Here is a 19,850-nt window from a genome sequence, read left to right as displayed (position 1 = left end):
TGTCAGAAAACAGAAACAACAATAATCACGTTTGTAACAACAGATAACAGGTGACGAATTCCAAGATTCACATATTTTCCAATACGTTGTACAATTACTAATGAAATATTAGATGTGATCTATTTACAGACAGTGAAAGACACAATGGTAATGAATTATAAAACTTTATTGGCCTGTTAAAAGTAAGTTTGTCAAGTACACTTTTTGTAAGTATAGATTGTCCAAACTGTTATGGTAGTACTTGGAATAAAAACAATAATTGTCTACTGTTTACAAGAAATACAAAACGGTTTCAACATGAAGAATTAGAGGAGAGAAAGGACTTACAGCTTGCTGATGGATTACAGCAAACTAATTTTTTATGATGTGATGCTATGTTATGAGAGAAAGCATTTTTGTGCTATTTAGGATATTACCTTTTTCAACATGTGAAAACAGATTTTAGTAAAGAATGCTTAAGTTCTATACTTTGATACCAGCAGAATGACTTTCTTCCTATTTTTAAGTTGAACCTGAAATCTAAGAAAGAGCAAGGAACACAGGGCTCTGAATTGTAGTGAAGACATTTCAAATGTATTTGCCAAAGATTCTGGCTACAGGTTTGTGCCGTGTCATGGCAGCCTGATTCTGCTCTCACACTAGTAAAGCCACTAGTATCAATTAAATAGCTGTGCTGGAAAACAAAAACAACTCAGGGAAAAAAGAACAGGATTTCTTTTCCTGTTTTGTGGACATGCTGAGGAGTGAGTGCTACACTGCCTACATTAAGGAAGAATCAAACCTATCACAAGAAGGCTATGACTTCACCTTCTACTTGCTTGAATATCAGGTAGTTCCTTGAAATGCTGTATGGTTGTTCTTGTCATTCCAGCCAAGGAACAAAGCTACAGTGAAAATATGTATGTGATCAGAGGAGCTTCGTCCTATATGAAGACATAATCTGCTTAGTAACACGGCTGTGAGTTGCTGCCTCTAGAGACTATGGGAGAATTGCCCTCTTCAAAATGAAAGCAATTTGGCTCTACACTGCCTGCAACTCTGCTCCAGGCCAGGACACATGTGCTTATCCACCACGCTTCTTGCAGCTGCAAAAATATGGCTAATCATGGAAGGATGTTATTAAAATTAGGATATGGCATGACCATATCAAAACAATACACACTCTCATGTAGGCTCTTTCAATCTATCTTTTTTTGACGAAAATAAGTTAACCAGTTAACCTTGAGGTTTGATTAAAAGACAGTAACAGCTTCTATAAGTTTGATCATACAGTCTACATGCTTGTGGAACTAAACAGCTGCATTAATTTCCAATTAGAGCATCATTTTCTATCTTCACAGCAGATTTAATTTGTATGTAAAAAATTAAAATAGAACAAATGGAAGCCAGCTTCAAAAGTTTGGGGATACACATTCCTATGGAAGTGAGACAAGCAAATGGGCTGTGAAACATGTGAAATACACACTACCAATCTTCTCTGTGACCCCTATAATGCTGTATTTATAGTTCTCAGTACTTCCAGCAATGAACACTTGCTGTGGAGATCAGATGACCAAACCTGGCACAACGTGGGCCACAGATTATAATTTGGAATAATGTACACCATCACATAATGATGGCAAAGTCCTTCAAAGGGATATTCAAAGACTTTGCACATTAGGACCCTATGGAGAAGAGAGCTTACCACAGCTCACAAAGGAGGGTGTTGACCTCTCTCAATAACAGAAGACAAGGAAAGAGAGAACCACTGAAAGCTGGACAGAAGAGAAGAAGCCAGAGAGAACAACAAGGAAGAAGAAGCAGAAGTAGAAGAAGGAGCAGCAGAAGAAAATACTAAAAACCTTCAGGTAAACTTCTGGGGTTCTCTCTTGAAATGAACATGAACAAAATACTTTGCTGCCCAATCCTTTAATAATCATTTCAAATGTAAGATATGCAACTAAAAAAGGAAGATGAATTAAAAACATGTCAGAAAAGATGCATTTTTTAATCTGTCCAGTAATGACTTCCAACTTTACAAACCACTCGCAAGTTTTCAGGCATTCAAAAAGCTGCAAAGTGCTGGTCGTCATGCTGGTGATTAATTGTCAACTTATAACGGCTGACCGGGTGAAAGGAGTGAGAAACCCGACCTTTGTATGCCTGCTGTTGAGTAAAGAGCCAGCAGGAAGCATACTGGTCATTCCTACATGGCAAACTTCCATAAGTTTTTTAATCTTCGAAAAAATGTGCTTAGGGATTGGTTGCACCCCAGGAAAGAAATAGATTTCTAGTGCTTGTGCCAGCTGTCAAAAAAGAAAAAGCAATTCCTGTGAGAACTATTTGAAGTTAGAATTGTTTCCAACTAGCTGTCCACAGGTGTTCTTGGCACTGTCTGCTGTCCCCAAGGATCTTGCTCCCACTGAAATCAATGGTTTCCTTCACTGCTGTGCAGTGATCTAGCTGGTAGTCAAAGGTGGCAGAAAGGCTGGGGACTGCCTTGCACAAGTTAGGGTACCCAGACATGTACATATTGCCATGCACATGTGTCACAGCAGTCTCCATCCACCCTGGCAGTGAGCTCCCACGACTCCCATTGAAAAATGACGTGGTGCTCAAACACCCTTTCTGCAGGAACAGGCTTTGTGAGGGCCCCCACCTCTCCTGGCATGGCAGGCAGCTGCAGCAAGTGCAGCACGGACCCCAGGCTCTGCAACATGCTCATCTGCAGCACAGACCTGGCCACTGCTCAAACCTTCCATCAAATTTAACATGAACATGTTTACTTCACAGACCGGATTATATGCCTCGCCTCACACCAACACACCCCCAGCAGCGCTTCCTCTCCAGTCCCCCAATTAATCTGCCCATCAAACTGCTCAACAGCTTATCTCAGTACTTCTCTGAGTACATTAAATGTCAATTTGAAGTAAATTCTAGTATAAATAAACCCCTTCTAGTAGAACATTATAAATATGCTTTTATTTAAGTTCCATGTCTGGCCCAGTGAAAAAAAAAATAGAAACTCTGCCTTTAGACATTTCATAGCCTTTTTATTGCTCAGTGAAACTATATAAAAGCTTTTTAATGTCAAATACTGGATGTTCAGCAATTTTAACCATGTTAATGGTTCCTGCATGATTCTTAGTTTGAGTCTCACTTTACTTTAAGGAGGTCACATATTTGTAATTAACTGAGCCCTTTGTAAACCAACACCATTTGGGCAGATCAGAATCTCTACAGTTACAAGCAATGTTACTTACAATCAAGCTGAGAGACAGAAGCTAGTGGGTACTACAATTTGTATGTCAAAAGTTTAGCTCCCTTAGTTTTAAGAGGCTCCGTCCACATACTGAAAAGAAACCATTTTAGGAACATGTAGTCTTTTTCCATCAAGCATTAAACATCTGCGTGAAGACATCGTGAGTAACAACAGATCACGTGCTATAATCCATGAAGTTCTGTGAATATCCGAATCAAGTAGTAGTGCACTGAGTGGCTAATATAACAGACATAGTACAAAATATGTAAGAAAGATATTCTAGTATATATATATATATATATCTATATCTATCTATATCTATATAAAAAAAATATATATATTTCACCGGTGCATAAATCAGTTGTGGTTTATTGAAGTTACCTCCATGATTACATAAAATCCAAAATACTGTGTCAGTACAAGCTGAAATATCTGAAGGTCAAACCTACTCCTATACCATAAAGATGAACTGCAAAGTGCTACAGAATAAATTACAAAAGAATTATGCAAAAATCCCCAATCAATAACTGTGCACATTTATGCATATAAATATTATGTATCAGAAAAAACTACCTTTTAAAATTAAATATTTCAAAAATCAACTGCCAAATTCCAGCTTTGCAAGTTTGCCTTCTCCCTGCCAAAAAAACAGGGGTTCAGGTTCTCACCTCATTTATTTGGCAATACATTGTGAATACATAACTGAAATATGTTGACTTTGTCCCAGCAAAATTTAAGACTGGAATCTGGGCTACTGGGTCAAGCTCTGCTAATGATCAAACTTACGTTTGATGTAACTCCACTGACTTTAGTTCAAATACTGCTGAGCTAAATGATTCTCTACTGATTTAGAATCAGTTCGATGGCATCAGATATTATTTCAACAGGAGAGGAGATTCATGGGTAAGCAAGAAGTCCAAGAAGAAAATTATTAAAAAGAAGTTAAAAGAGAATCAGTGAGCAGAAGAGAAAGTTAGTATCTCTTTAAAATCAGACCATGTCCACATAGACTTAGGGAGGAAAAAAGGCAGACATTCCTAATATTGTTTCTGAGGAACAGCAGAACACTTGTTGACATGTAACTTCAAACAGGAACTATGATGGATACCCTTAATTGCTGCCATCCCTCCCCAAATCACCGCAGTATGTGCAGAACGACAAAGACACCACGACTCATAGGTCATCAGTAGACTTCCAGCTCTGCCCTCTTCTTTAATGTGGGGAGAAGAACACATCTTTGGGACAGATTTTGGAGAAGTGAAGCACTTTAGCAACTACAACTCTCCTTCCCAGTTTGTTTGTTTTTTTTCCCAGTGGCAAAAAAACATGAAATCTCTCACTACACAGGCCTAGAAGAATGCAAACATAGACATATTTGTTGACTAATAAGGATATTTCCAAAACTTGAGCACAGCAGGAATAAAGAACTTGGATGCGACAGACTGAAGAAAACACAAGAAAAAGACAAAGGACTAAGAGTCTTAAAAGGCAAAACACGAGAAACTATATGGAGATAGAATAAAAGAGTCAAGACAGTAGTGTAGAAAGAGGGGGGTGGTATATGCTGTAACAGACTGCAGCAGAAGAAAAGAAAACAGTCTTTCAATGGTAGAGTGAAAATGGCAGAAATTAAAAAGCAAACACAAGGACAAGTAAATACAGGAGAGACAAAATGATACCATCTCCTCTTTTTTACTAAACCTAATTGTAAGGACTTAAAATCAAACCATAGCTCAGAAATGTAATCAAAATGCATAGAAACGGAAGCATCTATCTCAGTCTTCTGATGCTAGTCTTTGTAGCTAACTCTCAGTCAAAAAAACAGAAACTTCATCTTTCTTACAACAATTTCCTAAACTGCAAAGGTTAAATTATAGAGTCAGGATTTGATAGGTAAATAGCATGAAAATGAATGTCTAGCACTATATCTAGATGCAGGCCCAGCTCTTGCAAAATGCTTTTGCCTTCGATTAGCTTTACTTGTTATAGTAAACTCTTCTCAGAAGAGAGTAGGCTCTCCTCTGAAGTATACTGGAGCATACTCTGAAGTATACTTCACAGTTAAATATGAACAGTTAAATAGGCTGGTAAATATACAATCTGAAGGACCAACCATATAGTGCTGTTATTCTTGCTCCTGGCTCAGAATCAGCATTCCGGCCTACTAAAGCTTTGTATACTTAGCCAAACTTACTGACTCTATTGAATAAGCACAACCTAACTGAATGTGTAAGTGATGGCACTGCTTCAATACCCAAAAGTGCTAACAAACGGTATTGCCACCTTTCTGTGTACGGCTTGTACTCTCCCTCTTCCTCGTAAAGTCAGTGGAACTGCATACATAAATAAGATTTGCAGGGCCAGCTCTGCAATCGACTGTTTTAGGACTGAGGCCATATCCTGGAAATACACAAGAACTTCAAGGATGTGAGCATTCTCACTGAAATCAATGAGCTTACACACACACTCAAATTAAGCATTTGTAGTTCTGCAGAGCCACTAATGCAATAAAATAAAAGCAACTTTGCAGTTCACCTTTGATAAATATTATTTATAAAAACAACATCTTTCCAGTTAAGTTCAAACAGAAAAAAATTGACAGAGGAAACAATATAACGTAATTTCATCTCAATGTCATTTTGGAAGGAAGACACAGTGAGGACAAGGCAATAGGAAAAAGTGTGATAGCTTATTTCTGGACTTTCTTGAGTTTCATAGCTGCCTCAGGGCTTGGCTTCGCCCTGCTCTTGCAAAACAGCTACTCATTTGAATGTACTTCTACAGCTCTCCAAACACAACCAATGTCTAAAAGAGAAGTCCAAGGGAGGTGACACTTCACTGGGCAAGAACACTGTCCACTCCCTAGTGTGCAGCACACAGTTTCCACAAGCTCAACAGCCCCTCTCTCATCTTTTCCTTATTTCATTTACCCATCCAGTGGGATCTTATGAAATAAAACAAAACCTAAAAGAAACAAAATAAAATATGAGAAATCATGCTTTAAAAAAAGGTCAAAGAAAAATTAATACAAAAGTCCAAACACAAATGAATACTCGACAATCAAACACATAAACATAAAATGCATTTTAAAAATACATAAAACATTAAATAAAAACTGTACATGAATTTATGAAAATTACAACATTAGCTCTATCTTGTGGCCAATCATTTTATTTGTTAATTAAAAATCTATAAGGCATGTTATTCATTTGTCCTTAACATATCAAGATATTCATGCTGAGCTGTAACGCAATGAAGCTAAAACTCTCCAACCAGGGACCATACTACGCTTTGGTCAGAAAAACCTCAGTCAGGTGTCCTGCCTTGTGTAAAGGCCTGTGGTGAACAAGCCTTGGTGCACAGTCAAGTCCTCTGTCTTTGCCCTGGTCTATTAACTAAGTGAAGGGAACCCTGCTACATCACGGAGTTGCTGTAAGTACAAGACCAGGTTCTTCTGTAACTTTTGCTTCATGCCTTGCATCTGTGCACTTCATCCCTTCTGCCTCCTCCAAACAAGTTCCTGCCCTTAGTGTCATTAAATTACTTTGCAATGGCAGAAAAAAGCGGAGCTGGGAGAAATAATAGTTTATTATCTTAGAATGTATTGTTTCTAAGTATCAACAGGAAATTAAAAATAAACAACTAAATATGATGACACATTGAAACACAAGTAAAAACCCGTGTGTCATGTTCTGTTCTGAGATGAAGGAGAAACCCTGTGCACCTATTCCCAAACATTACCTGACCATCTAAGACTAAGTACTTCAAAGATGGCTGTTTGGCCCTATGAGAAATCCAACTATCTGACTCTATAGCATAAATACTTCCTAGAACAGTATTGTCTTACCCAGTCTGTTGTTATCTGATGCAGTTGAGTTATTATGTGCATCACTGTTGACAGTCACCATTACTTGTTCTAATGACATTTGAAAAAAACCATGAGTTGCACTATTATCCTGCAAATGTAAACTTAATAATTAGTTTTTGTTTGTTCTGTTATTTTATTTATTGATTTATTTACTTTCCTTTGCTTTGGTAAGTTCTCAGTGTCTATGAAGAGTGAAAGCTTATCTATCTTCCACAGTACTTTAAACAACAATTCAGAGCCAAATGTTGATTTGCCTTAAATGAATGGGACTTAGGCTATCAGTTTCATGAGAAGTCGAACTTGACTGTTAGTAATTAAGTAAGAATGACTAATTAATTTACATTGCATTTTCTTGCTTGTTCTAACCTTGAGGCATTCTTAGTACTTCTGCTCTAAAAGTAGGTAATGGCACATTCAGAAGCTGAACATGCTAGCTTTGCACATTTCCAAAGGGTGTGGCAAAAATTCCTTCTCTCTGAAACAACTGATAAGGTTCAGTGGAAGGCATCAAGAAAACACAAAGGGACCTCACTAATCCACAGACAAAAATACAGTGCCAGCTGAAGCGAGCATCTTTTCAGAACAGCTAGGCTTCTGCACAGGGACTGCTTTACCTGGAGAGGAAGGCTCTAGGCTACATGGACATTGACAAGATCAGTTTCTTATGGTCATATCCACATATAGTGATGAGTATCTCAAGAACTTGCAAGGAACGCTACCTTATTTTTGGAATCTGTACTCTTACTGAAGCTTACATCATTCACATCCTTGCTACTTCTACTGCCTCGTCTCACATAGATAAAACAACTTAAAAGTGAATTAATATACTTTTGCCATATCATGAAAATCTCAACGAGAGCACACAAAAAAATCCCCATATCATTGAAAATTCAGTTAATCATGCAGTGAATTAACATCACAGCCCTAAGAGCCTACTATAATGTCAAGAAAAATGCACAGCTATAAAATGTTGACCTTTATTACTGTATCTGCATGTTGCAAACTCCATCTAACAAGTTTGAGGAAGACTGAGGATCAATTTCTGCACATCTTACAAAGGTGGTAGGCTTTTCCAGGCCTTCCTGCAGTATTTTCACTAAGTCACTTTCTGAAGGATGTTTGAAGTTACAAGTTAGATGGAAAAAGTATCATCAGGGTTTTGGTAGTCTAGAATTGAATCATACTGAATGGTCACGACCCTCCCTTGAAATTTCCTCGGCCATTCCAACCCCTTCTTTTGTTTTCTTAAATCTGTGAGATTACATACACTCTTGAGCACTAAATCAAAGGACAGAAATACGTATTTATATAAAAATACACATCTACACCACACTTTTAACACTAAAGCAAATCATTGCAAGTGAGAGCATTCAGCCTTTTAGTTTGTTCCTTACCCTGTCTGCTGCAATTACAGTGAATCACACTGCTATGTTTAAAGTCACCTCTGAATTTTCATTTGAGATGTTGTTAATTGATGAACTACTAACAAGTGTACAGTACTGTGCAAAACACAGGTAGACAATATTAATAGATCTGTTCATATTCTTAGCTGCATCTGCAGGTGTATTAGTAATTCAAGCAGTCAACAGTGATGTCTAAAACAACCAGTATGGAAGAAGACTCAGATCCAGGGCCTGAGCAGTCTACAGGAGCGAAGAAGTCAACAGGGAAGTCCTGCAAGTGCTACTGAAGGCCCAAGAATTAATCACAATAAATTCATCTTTTGAAGGCAACAATGGTTAATAGAAGGGAGTCCAAAGGGAACAACAACAACAACAACAAAAGTAAAGGTAAAAAAGAATACGCCATTGACTTTATTAATTGAAACTTAGAAAGCAAAGAGATTAAGTGGAAAAGGACACAGAAAGACTACAGAGGAATGGGGGGTGATGGGTGGTGGGGGATAAGAAGACTCTGACAGGACACAGGGAAAATGGAGCAAAGAAAAAGAACTGAAATATAAAGATGCAGAAACTGAACAGAAGTGCTTTAAAAAATGTTTCCAGGGAAAGCAGAAAAAGCTACAAACCTATTAAGCAGCGGGCAATCTGGACTTAATTCGTACACTAGCTCTTTGACTATTTGGAGTCATTGAGCTAATAGAGGCAAAATATTTAGAAGATGGGTATTGGGAAGATGATTTCTCATGTCCTAACTGCCAACTTCTCATCTGGCTTCTCAGAGTTCAAAAGGAGTCAGTTAGGCAGGTTGAGGCAAAGTCTGATTTTGGCTTGTGTTGCTGCCAGGGCACTGGATTCTGAGTTTAGTATTAGTTTTAAAAAAAAATGTAGTTATATAAGCTGCCACTCAGACTTGCAGAGGAAAGTACACTGGAGAATAAAAATAAAAAGCTTGAAATAAAAGTGGAAGAGAGAAAAAAAGCTATCCATCTTCCCTGTACAAGGAATGACAGAACTTCATTCATCCTTTAAGGGAACATCATGTATCTGTCTCTCTCAGATGCAAATGTGTTCAAGACAATAAAGCAAATAATAAGTAGTTTGAAATGTAACCTGCTGATACTTCATTTCCAATACCAGTTCTTCATTCAGAGAGTTTTGAAGTGAGCACTGTATTCATTATTATTCTTAAACACTATAATGATTTTGTAATACACTATTTTGGGGACATCAAATTTAAGTGTAACTGTTCTCCACCAAAGAGACTGGTGCTACAGAAAGTGTAGTTCAAATTATGTTAATAATATGGATTCAGTTGAGCCAACACTAAGGATTTTTTTTTAATCCTACAACTAGCTTTCTGGAAGTACCACAGCTGACTATATCATGAGCTTTGCAGACCTGTATCTCAGATGCTGGATGATACATAACTTCCTAAGAGTTTACTCTCATTGGGAGCCGGATAAAATGCCTTTAAGACCAATTTTTTTTAGCTTTTCTATTCATTAGAGAAAAAAGCATTAAAGAAGTCTAATAGCAAAAAAGCCATATGCATATACATAGTGAACTCATTCTGAAGTAACAGCCTTTTATAAACACGATCCTTTTTATATGTAAAGAAGTAAATTTTTTTCCTCCTTTAACCACAACATAGAACTGAGCAGTTAATGGTATAAAAACATCTAATGTACTGCGATATCTGGGAGCATCACTGTTATGGGGGTAGTCACACATCCATGGCCTCAATTTCTACCTGTCCCAACTAATCTCAATCACAACCCTTCTCACTGGCATTGCTCCCTACAAGCCTTCACCTCAGTCATTCAAGAAGGAAAATGTTATGACATGGTTGTCTTCGGAACTTTTTTCACGAAGTGAGGTCATAAATTTTAGTTGTCTGAAATCCTTTTTGCTCCAACAGGATTTGATATAATATATTCCTATGAGTTGTACATAAATTGGAGGTCTACAGGCAAATTTTCTTGGTCATTACAAACCTAACCTAAACTCTGCTGGAATAAATGAAAGTTTCCAGTAATGATGACTTAACTGAATTCAAAACTATGTTTCACATACTCACATCCCACTCTCCAGATATGTTCCTGCATAAATTTGGAAATCATGTATGTAAACCCAAGCATCCAAGGGAAAGCACACGCAAAGGAAGTGTTGAGGAACTCAAAGTTTCTATGGTAAGTCTCGTTACATTTTCCCTCTTCACCAAGTACATATGGTTTATCACAAGCAGAATTTTACCTGGGGCCTTGATCCAAACAGAGTATTTTAAAACAAAAAAATAAAAAAAACATTTTTGCTTTCCCAGCTTGGAGGAAATCAAACACATCAGGACATGTGTCCCTGGTCTTTTTAAATAAACAGTGATTTATATGGAGAAAGCTCAATTGCTGAGTGGAAGGGAAAAAGGCATAAAGAAGATGTAGTTGCATTACCTAAAAGGGTGCTCTTATCAAATTTGTCAGTTTCCCATTTCAAGTAGAAAATTAAATGAAACAATTCATTCATAGTTTTATTTGCTTCTTGGATCTGAGCCACTGCTTCAAAGAGCAGTGCTGGCTAATGCTGTGGCAAAATGGGGACAAAATGTCACCTCATTATCATTACTGGAAAGCAAGGAGAGGCTCCTGGATAGGTTTCTGGAGAATGTTTATTGCACAAAGAAGAATAATATCTTGCTTTGTTAGAGCAATGCCTACACAGCAGCAAAAGATAACATTGTCTGAAGAAATCCACAGTTTTTCTTAGGATTTTGCAGATTTCACATGCACCAGGCTTAATACTGCCTTGTGTTTCAGAGCACAGTAACATAAACATTTAATACAACTTTTTTTTTTTTCCCCCTAAACATCACTTTTACCTCGAGGCACTAAGACAATATTTTTCATTCATGTCATTAAGACCTCTAATGACATATGTAAATATTACTTTTTTACCTAAAGATAAAAGTTTGGATAAAAGACAAACACATGAAAACCAGAGACCTAAAACCGCACCAACTTGGGATACACTCTTAACTATTAGAGGCCAGGGACTCCCAGAAAATTCTAGATCTGAATTTCACATTATCTCTCCTCCCAGATAAGATTTTCCAATAACTAAATTTACTTAGTAATCAGAAAAAATAGGACCAGAAGAAATTTAACAGTCTACCCCATGAAGTTGTACATGAAGACAGAGTCTTGACTCTCTTATGTGCTCCAGTTGCCTACAACAGCAAGGCAGTACACAATACAGTATCATATTAATCTCAGGACTATTTATAGTAACTCAAAACTTAAGAGTTTTTGCTCACCTTTAAAATTATTAAAAATACTGCAATATCTTAGAATTATTTCTTTTCCACTATTACTAGCTTTTCCTCTAATGTTTAAATTTATGCTCCACAGACTTAGTTTGTCATTTTATGAATGGTACCACCTGTGTAAGATTTCCAAATGGGCTTAATAATGTTGGACCCATTAACATTAATGTTGCAGGTAGCATTCAATCTATTTAATGGTTTGTTTCATTGATCTACAAGTTCATAAAATGAGAAAGGGGGTCAAACAGAATTATGTGTACTTTAGTACAGAAGCCTATAAAGCTGTTCTTAGTGTGAAATGAGTTAGAACCAAGAGATAGTAAAACTTGACTTGTCTCCTCAGCATTTTAGAGCCCAAAACTATTTCTGGCTAATAGTCCTCTATATTGCTAACAATGATCATTTAATGTTTTAATCTGTTTCTCCTTAGTCTGATTTGGAGGTTTCATTTTATTTCCCAGTATGATACACTGGAAAATGCACTCATTTTCCAAGCAGGCAGCAGCAAATGAAACATTTGTGCTCAGCACTCCTAAGGAGAAAATACTGCATCTTTCTCAAGGAGAGTCATTACTGGCAATGTCTTCCAGCACAAGATCCAACACACGTTTCCTTTTACAGTACTGCTGCTGATGCTGTAGTTGTTTTGCTTGGTATTGATTTGTGAGAGTCAAGGACACTAAAAGCTGAAGCTCAAAGCACCAGTGCTCAGAGCTAGTCAGTGCATATATTTTGCAAAGCTTCTAATTCAGGACAGGATAAAGCTTAAATGAGACAGTGTGAATAAGCAACTGTTCAGACTCAGAAACAGATCTCTGCAGTAACAGCAAGTCCCAATAGAACCACAGAAAATGCACATTAATAGAAACCAAATTCACAGTAAAGGGAGTATTAATTACTATCTGCATGCACATTTTAAAACATGGACGTCTGCAGGTTATTCTACACTTCATTTACATGAAACACTGTATGCCTGAGAGATCAATCAATATATCAAAGAACACTCTCTCAAATCTTTCTGCAAGTACTTGAAAAGTCAAAGCGGTTAAGAAAAAAAGCTGTTTACCTTATGACATCCCTAGCATTTGAATTTAATACACTCATGGGTATGCATGTAAAATATAGAAATGCTACTACACAGACTTCTGACAACTGTCAGTTTACAGCCACAAGAAAGAAGATCAGAGCACATGAAGGACACAGCATAATTATGTCTTACCCCTTTGAAAAAGAGAATCCCTGTCAACTTCCAAACCATTGTGTCTCTACCTGAATATTGAAGCCAACTCCAACACCACATAGGCTTGTGTAATTCCAAGCATCAATAAACATTCCACATTTTCAATATATGGCCATTTGACAAGAATTTGCAAGTCAGTTTTTACATACAAATAAGGAAAATAATATTGCTCATTCCAGTACAGTAAGAGTTATGTAACTACATCATATATATATATATTCATTTATAATGGCATTATTTGCTTACTGTTGCCTTACAACAATATTAACTCCTTTGATCATTACAGCCTCATAGTTGCTATCAAGCAATTCTCCAGCTTCCTTTCTATGACATTTTACCTTTAGTCTTTGAAGTTTGGATACTTCTCACAATATGCATACCCTAATCACTGAGTGTCTCTAGCAAAACAATTCTTTTTTTTTTTTTTTTTCCTTCATTAATCTCAACTGCCTTCCTTTACAGTCACTGCTATTCAAGAACTTCCATGTGGCAAATAATGATCTTCCTTCAAAAAAACTGATCTGTGTGCGGCCAATGATCAGGACAATGGAGTGACAGCAAGCAACCAAGAGGCAAATCCCAACTAGCCCCGTTACTGTTTTGCTCTGTGAACACTGCTGCATCATTTCTGTGCACCTTTTCTTCCTCCATCCTGTGCAGACTTTAAGGTCTCTGGGCCAGAGATCACCACCCCACTTTGATACAGTCTTAGTTCAAGTATTTCACCCCACAAATTCTCCTGGTAGGAAAATTAAGACATAGGTCCCATAGGGAAAAAAAAAAAAAATACCCCCAAAACACTGCTAGTTATCTCTTATCGTAAGTCCTAATGTCACAGCACAGGTGTCCTGGTTTTGTTAAAAAACAAGTTTCTCTTTTAGTGAATTTGCCTGTCAGCTAAAGCCTTCATGTTAGCTGCATTTTCCTGGAGAACCAGATACATGTTTTGGTAAACCTAGCAATGGAATGCAAACTTATTGATAAGCATGGATGGACATCTTGCGAGAGGGGCAAGGAGAAACCGGTGACCGAGAGACTGACCAACGGTGTATAACATTCCATTCACGTGAATACTTCATATAAAAGTGGGAGATCACGAGGATCTCGTCCCTTTTGCCCTTTTTCCTTATGGTCGACATTAGGAGAGGACCTTGCTGGTCGTCCCTGCAAATTGAGGCCTAGTGACAGACTGAATCCAGCTCCGGTTGCCTACAGAGTCTAATCCAGGACTTTGGGTGCTGTCTCTGCAGGTGCTGAGACTTTCAAGATTGGTTTTGTATACTTTGTATTATTTTCTCTATTCTTATTAGTAGCATTAGTAAAACATCTTTGATTTTTCCAACTCTCTTCTCTCTGTCCTTCTTTCCCTCCCGATCGCCTGTTCTGAGTAGGAAGGGGGGAGAGGGAGGGGAAAAAGCGGGAAGTGGCGGGGAGAGGAGGTTAACAATACATCTGCCAGGGTTTGATTGTCATCCCCGCAATCTAAACCCTTGACAACAGGCAAGAGTTGCCTTCCACTGAACCTTATCTACACCAGTTCTCCTCCACAGGCAACACATGGTCTTTGGTGGGAAGAGAAGGATGAGGCATGAGATGTTTCCTCATGAACATCATGGTCTATATTTACACTCCTGAAAAGCCATCTCAAAGTCTGGTACACATTCTGTAGGCAGCTTGAAGTATACACATTCAGGTCCTGTACCTCTTCCAAGACTTCAGGGACTTTTTCCCCAGTTACTGCAGGAAGTTGGAATTACACCAAAGACACTGCCTGGCTGTGAATGTCCCTGTGATTCCTCCCAAACACAGAAGATAAAGAATATTTATAAGGAAAAATACTGCACAACACAGTACTAAATGAAGTAGTTGGGGTCTTCCAAATCACAGCTGCTTGGAGCCAAAGCGTGCACTTACTCCATTCTGGCTTCAGTTTGGTTCACTCTGTTCTCAATTTTACATGGGCACAAAAAGGATCACCATTCAAAGGAATGCTATACACAGCATACACCAAGGAATGGAGAAAGAAAATGGTCTTCAAAGGAAGGGAAGCTCATGCTTTCTGTATTTCTGAATGTTACGTCCTACTGCACCTTTCTGACAGAAAAAAGCATATACTACATTTAAAAAGCTAACTGCAACTAAAATAAGCCAAAAAGCCCCATTTGAAGACTCAGTAACTCTACAGGAGAAAGTAAACAATTTTACTAAATGATAACATGTAATTATAAAGTTAATTAACATGAAATATATTAGATGTGAGTCTGTAATGGATACCATGTTTAGTTGCTTATTGCCATAACCACCAGGGGAGAGACTATTGGCAAGCCAGTGAATACAACTCTTATTTGAAACTGTGTTCCTTCAACTGTAGCTGCTGGGTTTCTCATCCACGTCTAGCACACAGAATGCTGTATAACCTATTTGAATCCTATTTGTCTGCTACCACTGATGCGTTAGGAACATAACTTTCCAAGCTGTGTGAACAGCAATAGAAATATCCTTTCCCTCTCTGTGCATGTGATACAAGTTTCTGTCCTTTTACCCAAACACTCTAAGTACATTTCCGTCATATAACTTTGTAAGGACAGAACCATGAAAGGAATGGTGCTATTTCTCAGTTATTTCTATAGCATTGCTGAGGTGCATTTTCTGAAATTATCTCTTTCTACAAAAAAAAAATGGTCTTGTAGACATATTGAGGTTAACAAAATGCTTGAAATGCATTTGAAATAAGAGATATTTCTTCTGAAAGACGAGATATTGATGCTTTACTTGGTGACAATTTCCCCTAAAGGCACTGTTTAAGAAATTCAGAGTCCTCAGTCTTCATAGTCAAATCCCCTTGCCTTGTCAATAAATAAAGAGCCAAACCTATATGCCTGGCTCTTCTTTGGTAAAGCAAAAAGAATGACTCTCTGCCTTTGGGCTCCAGAAACTGAACATGTCATAGCCTGCAATAATTGCAGGTCAGGAGTCCCTGGAACTGGCACTGCTTTGGCCATGATGGTTTCAGACTCAGCCAAGGTGGTGCTCTCCACTTGTGCTATTGCCACTGCAGAAAGAATCAGCAATAGGGCTTATACCCGCCTTCCTTTCATAAGAAGAGATTCCCATCTCATCCTCATTTCCCCAGCTTCTTCCCAGAAAATAAACTCAGACGTACTTGGAGAAGGGCTGCTGCAAACTAGAGCTTCAATAACTCCAGCCCTATCAGACTAATTCAGATGTGGAACAGGCACACAAGAAGATTCAAACAGTAGCTAGCAAGCCAAAAACTCTTCAACGTAAGTGGGATGTGCAAGACGAATTGCTTACAGGCCCATCTACTTAAGATTTCAGAGACAAAGAGGATTGAGGCACATTTGTGTCAGCAAATAAAAAAAGGCCAGAGCCTGGGCTTGAGCAAGCGTGTGTCTTCTTTTTTATCCACAATTATGTAACCAATAGAAGACAAAGCACTCTCCCAGACAATGTCCCAGTATGGTTCAAATGAGAGCATGGGTTAGGAATTACTTGCAATACACAGTATGTATGAGGCCACTCTATTTGAGAGATGAGGGAGAAGAGCGTTAAACATGATCCATGCCTTTCCCTAAGGGGGAGAAAATGTAGCCCCATTTGCTTTGATGGTATACTGGTAGCCTCAAACACTGCTGTGCTCTGTCCCAGAACTGAGCGAAATTATATAGTACACGCAAAGCACACACTGTGACTACTCTCCAGGCAGACCACTTCACAGATAACACAGAAACGAGTTATTTCTGACTACTTGAAGCACAGTGGAAGAAGTGAGTTAGTTATGTGAAAGGCATGTTAGTATCGCAACTGATTAAATAATTTTCGAAATAATTGTACCAATTTTGTTAATGTAGAACACAAAAGCCTGGTACTTGGCCAATTCTAATTAATTAAGCTTGGTGCCATGAATCAATATTGATGGAAAAGAAAGCAATTTTTGACATTCTGTCTGAAAAATGTATTAACAGGTACTTGAGGGCTCTTGTGATTTTACTCTTGTCTGGACTGGAATTGAAGATGATGACTGAAAACATATTAGCAAATTAAGAAAAAAAATCACTAAAAAACCAACCAAACAAAAACAACAATAACAACAAACAAAAACCCCCCACCATGCACATAAAACCACCACAATAAAAAACCAAATCAAAACCCTACACTCACCGGAAGACACTAGTCTAAACATAGTATTTGGGACTCTTCCCTAGATATACAGCTGACCTTGCTTACACCAAATAGATTCTTACCAATTGCTTCACAATGTATTTGTAATGAGCAAAACAAGACAGCAAGTTACATTCTCATACTGCTATTTAGTCCTTCCCAATTTATGAAATATTTCAATACAATAAAATCCCTTTCAAGCCCTGTTCAAAGCCCTGACATTTACACAAAAAGAATTTCTCAGATGCATAAGTGAACCTAACATGCATAATTAATTATTCACAATTTTGACTGCATATGTATTTTTTTGACAAAAATATGTGTACATGTACACATACATATGCATAATAGAAGAGATACAGGTAATAGGATAGATACAGCCCAGCAATGTAACTGAAAACAAATGTAATACTTGATATCTGTTCTAAAAGTAAATAATTCCATAAATTCACCGGGTATATTTAAAAAAAAATACAGTCTTCGCTCTTTATAGCTTAGGAGTCTGAATAGCTTTATCATCTCACCTTCATTGTCGCAGTCTTGCAATGAAAGCCATATTTGATCTACCAGACCAACTCCTTTTACTTCACCATGAACTGGAATGGAATGCATTACCATTAATGCAATTGTCACGGGTTTGGTTTGCAATTGCCAAATCTACTCTTTTATATCTATTTATATTTCTGCACCAGTTGCTTTATTTTCTGTTCTACTCTGCAGGAGAGAAAACACCCATTGTGATACTTCTAGACTGTTCCCCGTTCACATTTCTCACAGTTAACAATACCATGAGGAGGGCTGTCACTATTAATTGATATTTTTTGGACTGGACCCTACCAGACACAGCTCATAAATGTGTTTTAGAAACAAAGAAATACACAGTGCTTAAAATATTTATGAAAAAATTGGAATATCATGCTTTATGATAAGCAGTGAAGAGATACTCTTCAGTCACTGGCCAAATTCTTCTTGGTGTATATTCCTGGCCTGCAAAGATAAACAATGTACAGATAGCCCCACTGAAGTCAAGGGTCATTGCTTAGTCATACTGCATGGAGCGCTTCTTTCCTCGGGTCTTATGGTTTTTGTCCAGGGCTTTTGCTTTTGTTGGGGATCATATACAGTCAAAACCCTGATGCATTACCAGGCAAGACAGAAATTCACTGCATTCAAGAATCCTCAGAAGACCTAACATCAAAATAGATTGTTCAGCACCTGGTCCTACTCCTTACTCCCAGTAATGACATCAACCTCTAGGCAACTTGCACTGCCTAAAGCTTTTGCAGGTTGCCCTCTGTTGTGCAACAGACACTGCTGTTCCCTCCCTGCTTCCTGTAAGGCAGGAGGCATTGAGGTAGTAAAACAACAGGTTTCCACATCTCCTTCTATTTGAGCCCAAGGTAGGTCAGCGTGAGGCACCCCAAAAACCATAAACAAAAGATTCGCAAATTCAAGACTGTCTGTCCTGAGTTTTCAAGTATCAGTGCTAAGTATTCTTTGCAACACAAAAAAAATAACTTTGCATGCAAAAGTAGTGGATCTATGGCCAGCAGACCTGAACACTCATGAATTCAATGTAGGGACAAATATCTGAAAAAAAAAAACATAAAAGTAAAGCCCAGCCAAATGGCAGGGTTCAACTTATATATTAAATTACACTGCTTTAAAATTTGTGTAGCTGCACATTTACGTATGTGTATAGAAATTCCCTCCAAATTATTTCACATAAGTCATCAAACAGTTTTTTCCTTGGAAAACCATGGTTTAACATTAAGGTACTAGTCCCATACACACAAAACCAAACCAAACAAAAAAACAAACAAACAAACAAAAAAAACCCAACAAAACCAACAAACAACAGAAATAGAAAAACAGATTTTCTATTACTAGCATTTTATGAACAGCATAAAATAGAATATATTTAAAATGGATTTGAGCCATATTAAATACGATGTCAGTAGAATAAGCAAAGTGAACTGTGGACATTCTTTGACTGATTAGGAATTACGACCCACAGCAAATCTGGATCCATTGTGTTCCACAAGCATGATTAATTGTGTTCATAATATTCTACAATAAAGCTGACCTCCAGGAGCTGGCTCCTGAAATTATTATGATAACTCTAGATTCTATCATGACTTCAGACCTTTATCTTGTCCAGATTTTCCTAAAAAGCAGAAGGCAGAGATGAGGCCCTAAATTTTGTTATTTTTCAGCCAACATAAAAATTACACTGGACTAATTCAGCTCCTATGAATACATCCAGCTCATTCTACTCAAGTTAATAGATCTGAAATATAACTTTTAAGACACAGAATTTAAATTTCAAAACACAGACCCTGTTCAGCACAATGATGTCTATGTGAAAACTGAAGCATGTAGGTAAGGATACACAGCCTTGCTTGTCTCTTGACTAAAGCATCAAACCTGTATTTTAGCAGCCTGTTTAGAAAGAAAATGCTTGGCTGAGAGAATACTCTACTAGGATTCCAAACAGAAGATACAAATATATTAATATATTCTTCTGTATTTGTGACTGCTCATGATATTTCTCAAAACAGGAAAGCTGTTTCACAGGGACAAAGGTTTCCACCCTCATT

The 19,850-nt window shown here is 37.7% G+C and overlaps 1 protein-coding gene across 9 annotated transcripts in view; it reads right to left on the bottom strand.

Annotated features, from left to right (window-relative positions):
* NTRK2 (neurotrophic receptor tyrosine kinase 2) overlaps window positions 1–19,850 on the bottom strand; it is a 210,038-nt gene that overhangs the window by 110,754 nt on the left and 79,434 nt on the right. Inside the window, exons 12-14 of one of the 9 annotated variants that reach the window (XM_071802803.1) lie at window positions 17,775–17,846; window positions 7,089–7,157; window positions 149–6,205 (exon numbers count right to left, since the gene is read on the bottom strand). The exons of 4 other annotated variants lie outside the window; for them this stretch is intronic. In XM_071802803.1, the coding sequence (XP_071658904.1) occupies window positions 6,168–6,205; window positions 7,089–7,157; window positions 17,775–17,846 (179 nt within the window). In that variant the 3' untranslated portion in view covers window positions 149–6,167. Of the gene's footprint in view, window positions 1–148; window positions 6,206–7,088; window positions 7,158–17,774; window positions 17,847–19,850 lie in introns of those variants that run through there. 4 more of the 9 variants (XM_071802801.1, XM_071802802.1, XM_071802804.1 and 1 more) reach the window with 4 other exon arrangements.

This window comes from Patagioenas fasciata, chromosome Z (assembly GCF_037038585.1).
Source record: "Patagioenas fasciata isolate bPatFas1 chromosome Z, bPatFas1.hap1, whole genome shotgun sequence".
In the NCBI taxonomy this organism is placed as follows: domain Eukaryota; kingdom Metazoa; phylum Chordata; class Aves; order Columbiformes; family Columbidae; genus Patagioenas; species Patagioenas fasciata.
This window is presented reverse-complemented; position numbering and strand designations above follow the sequence as displayed.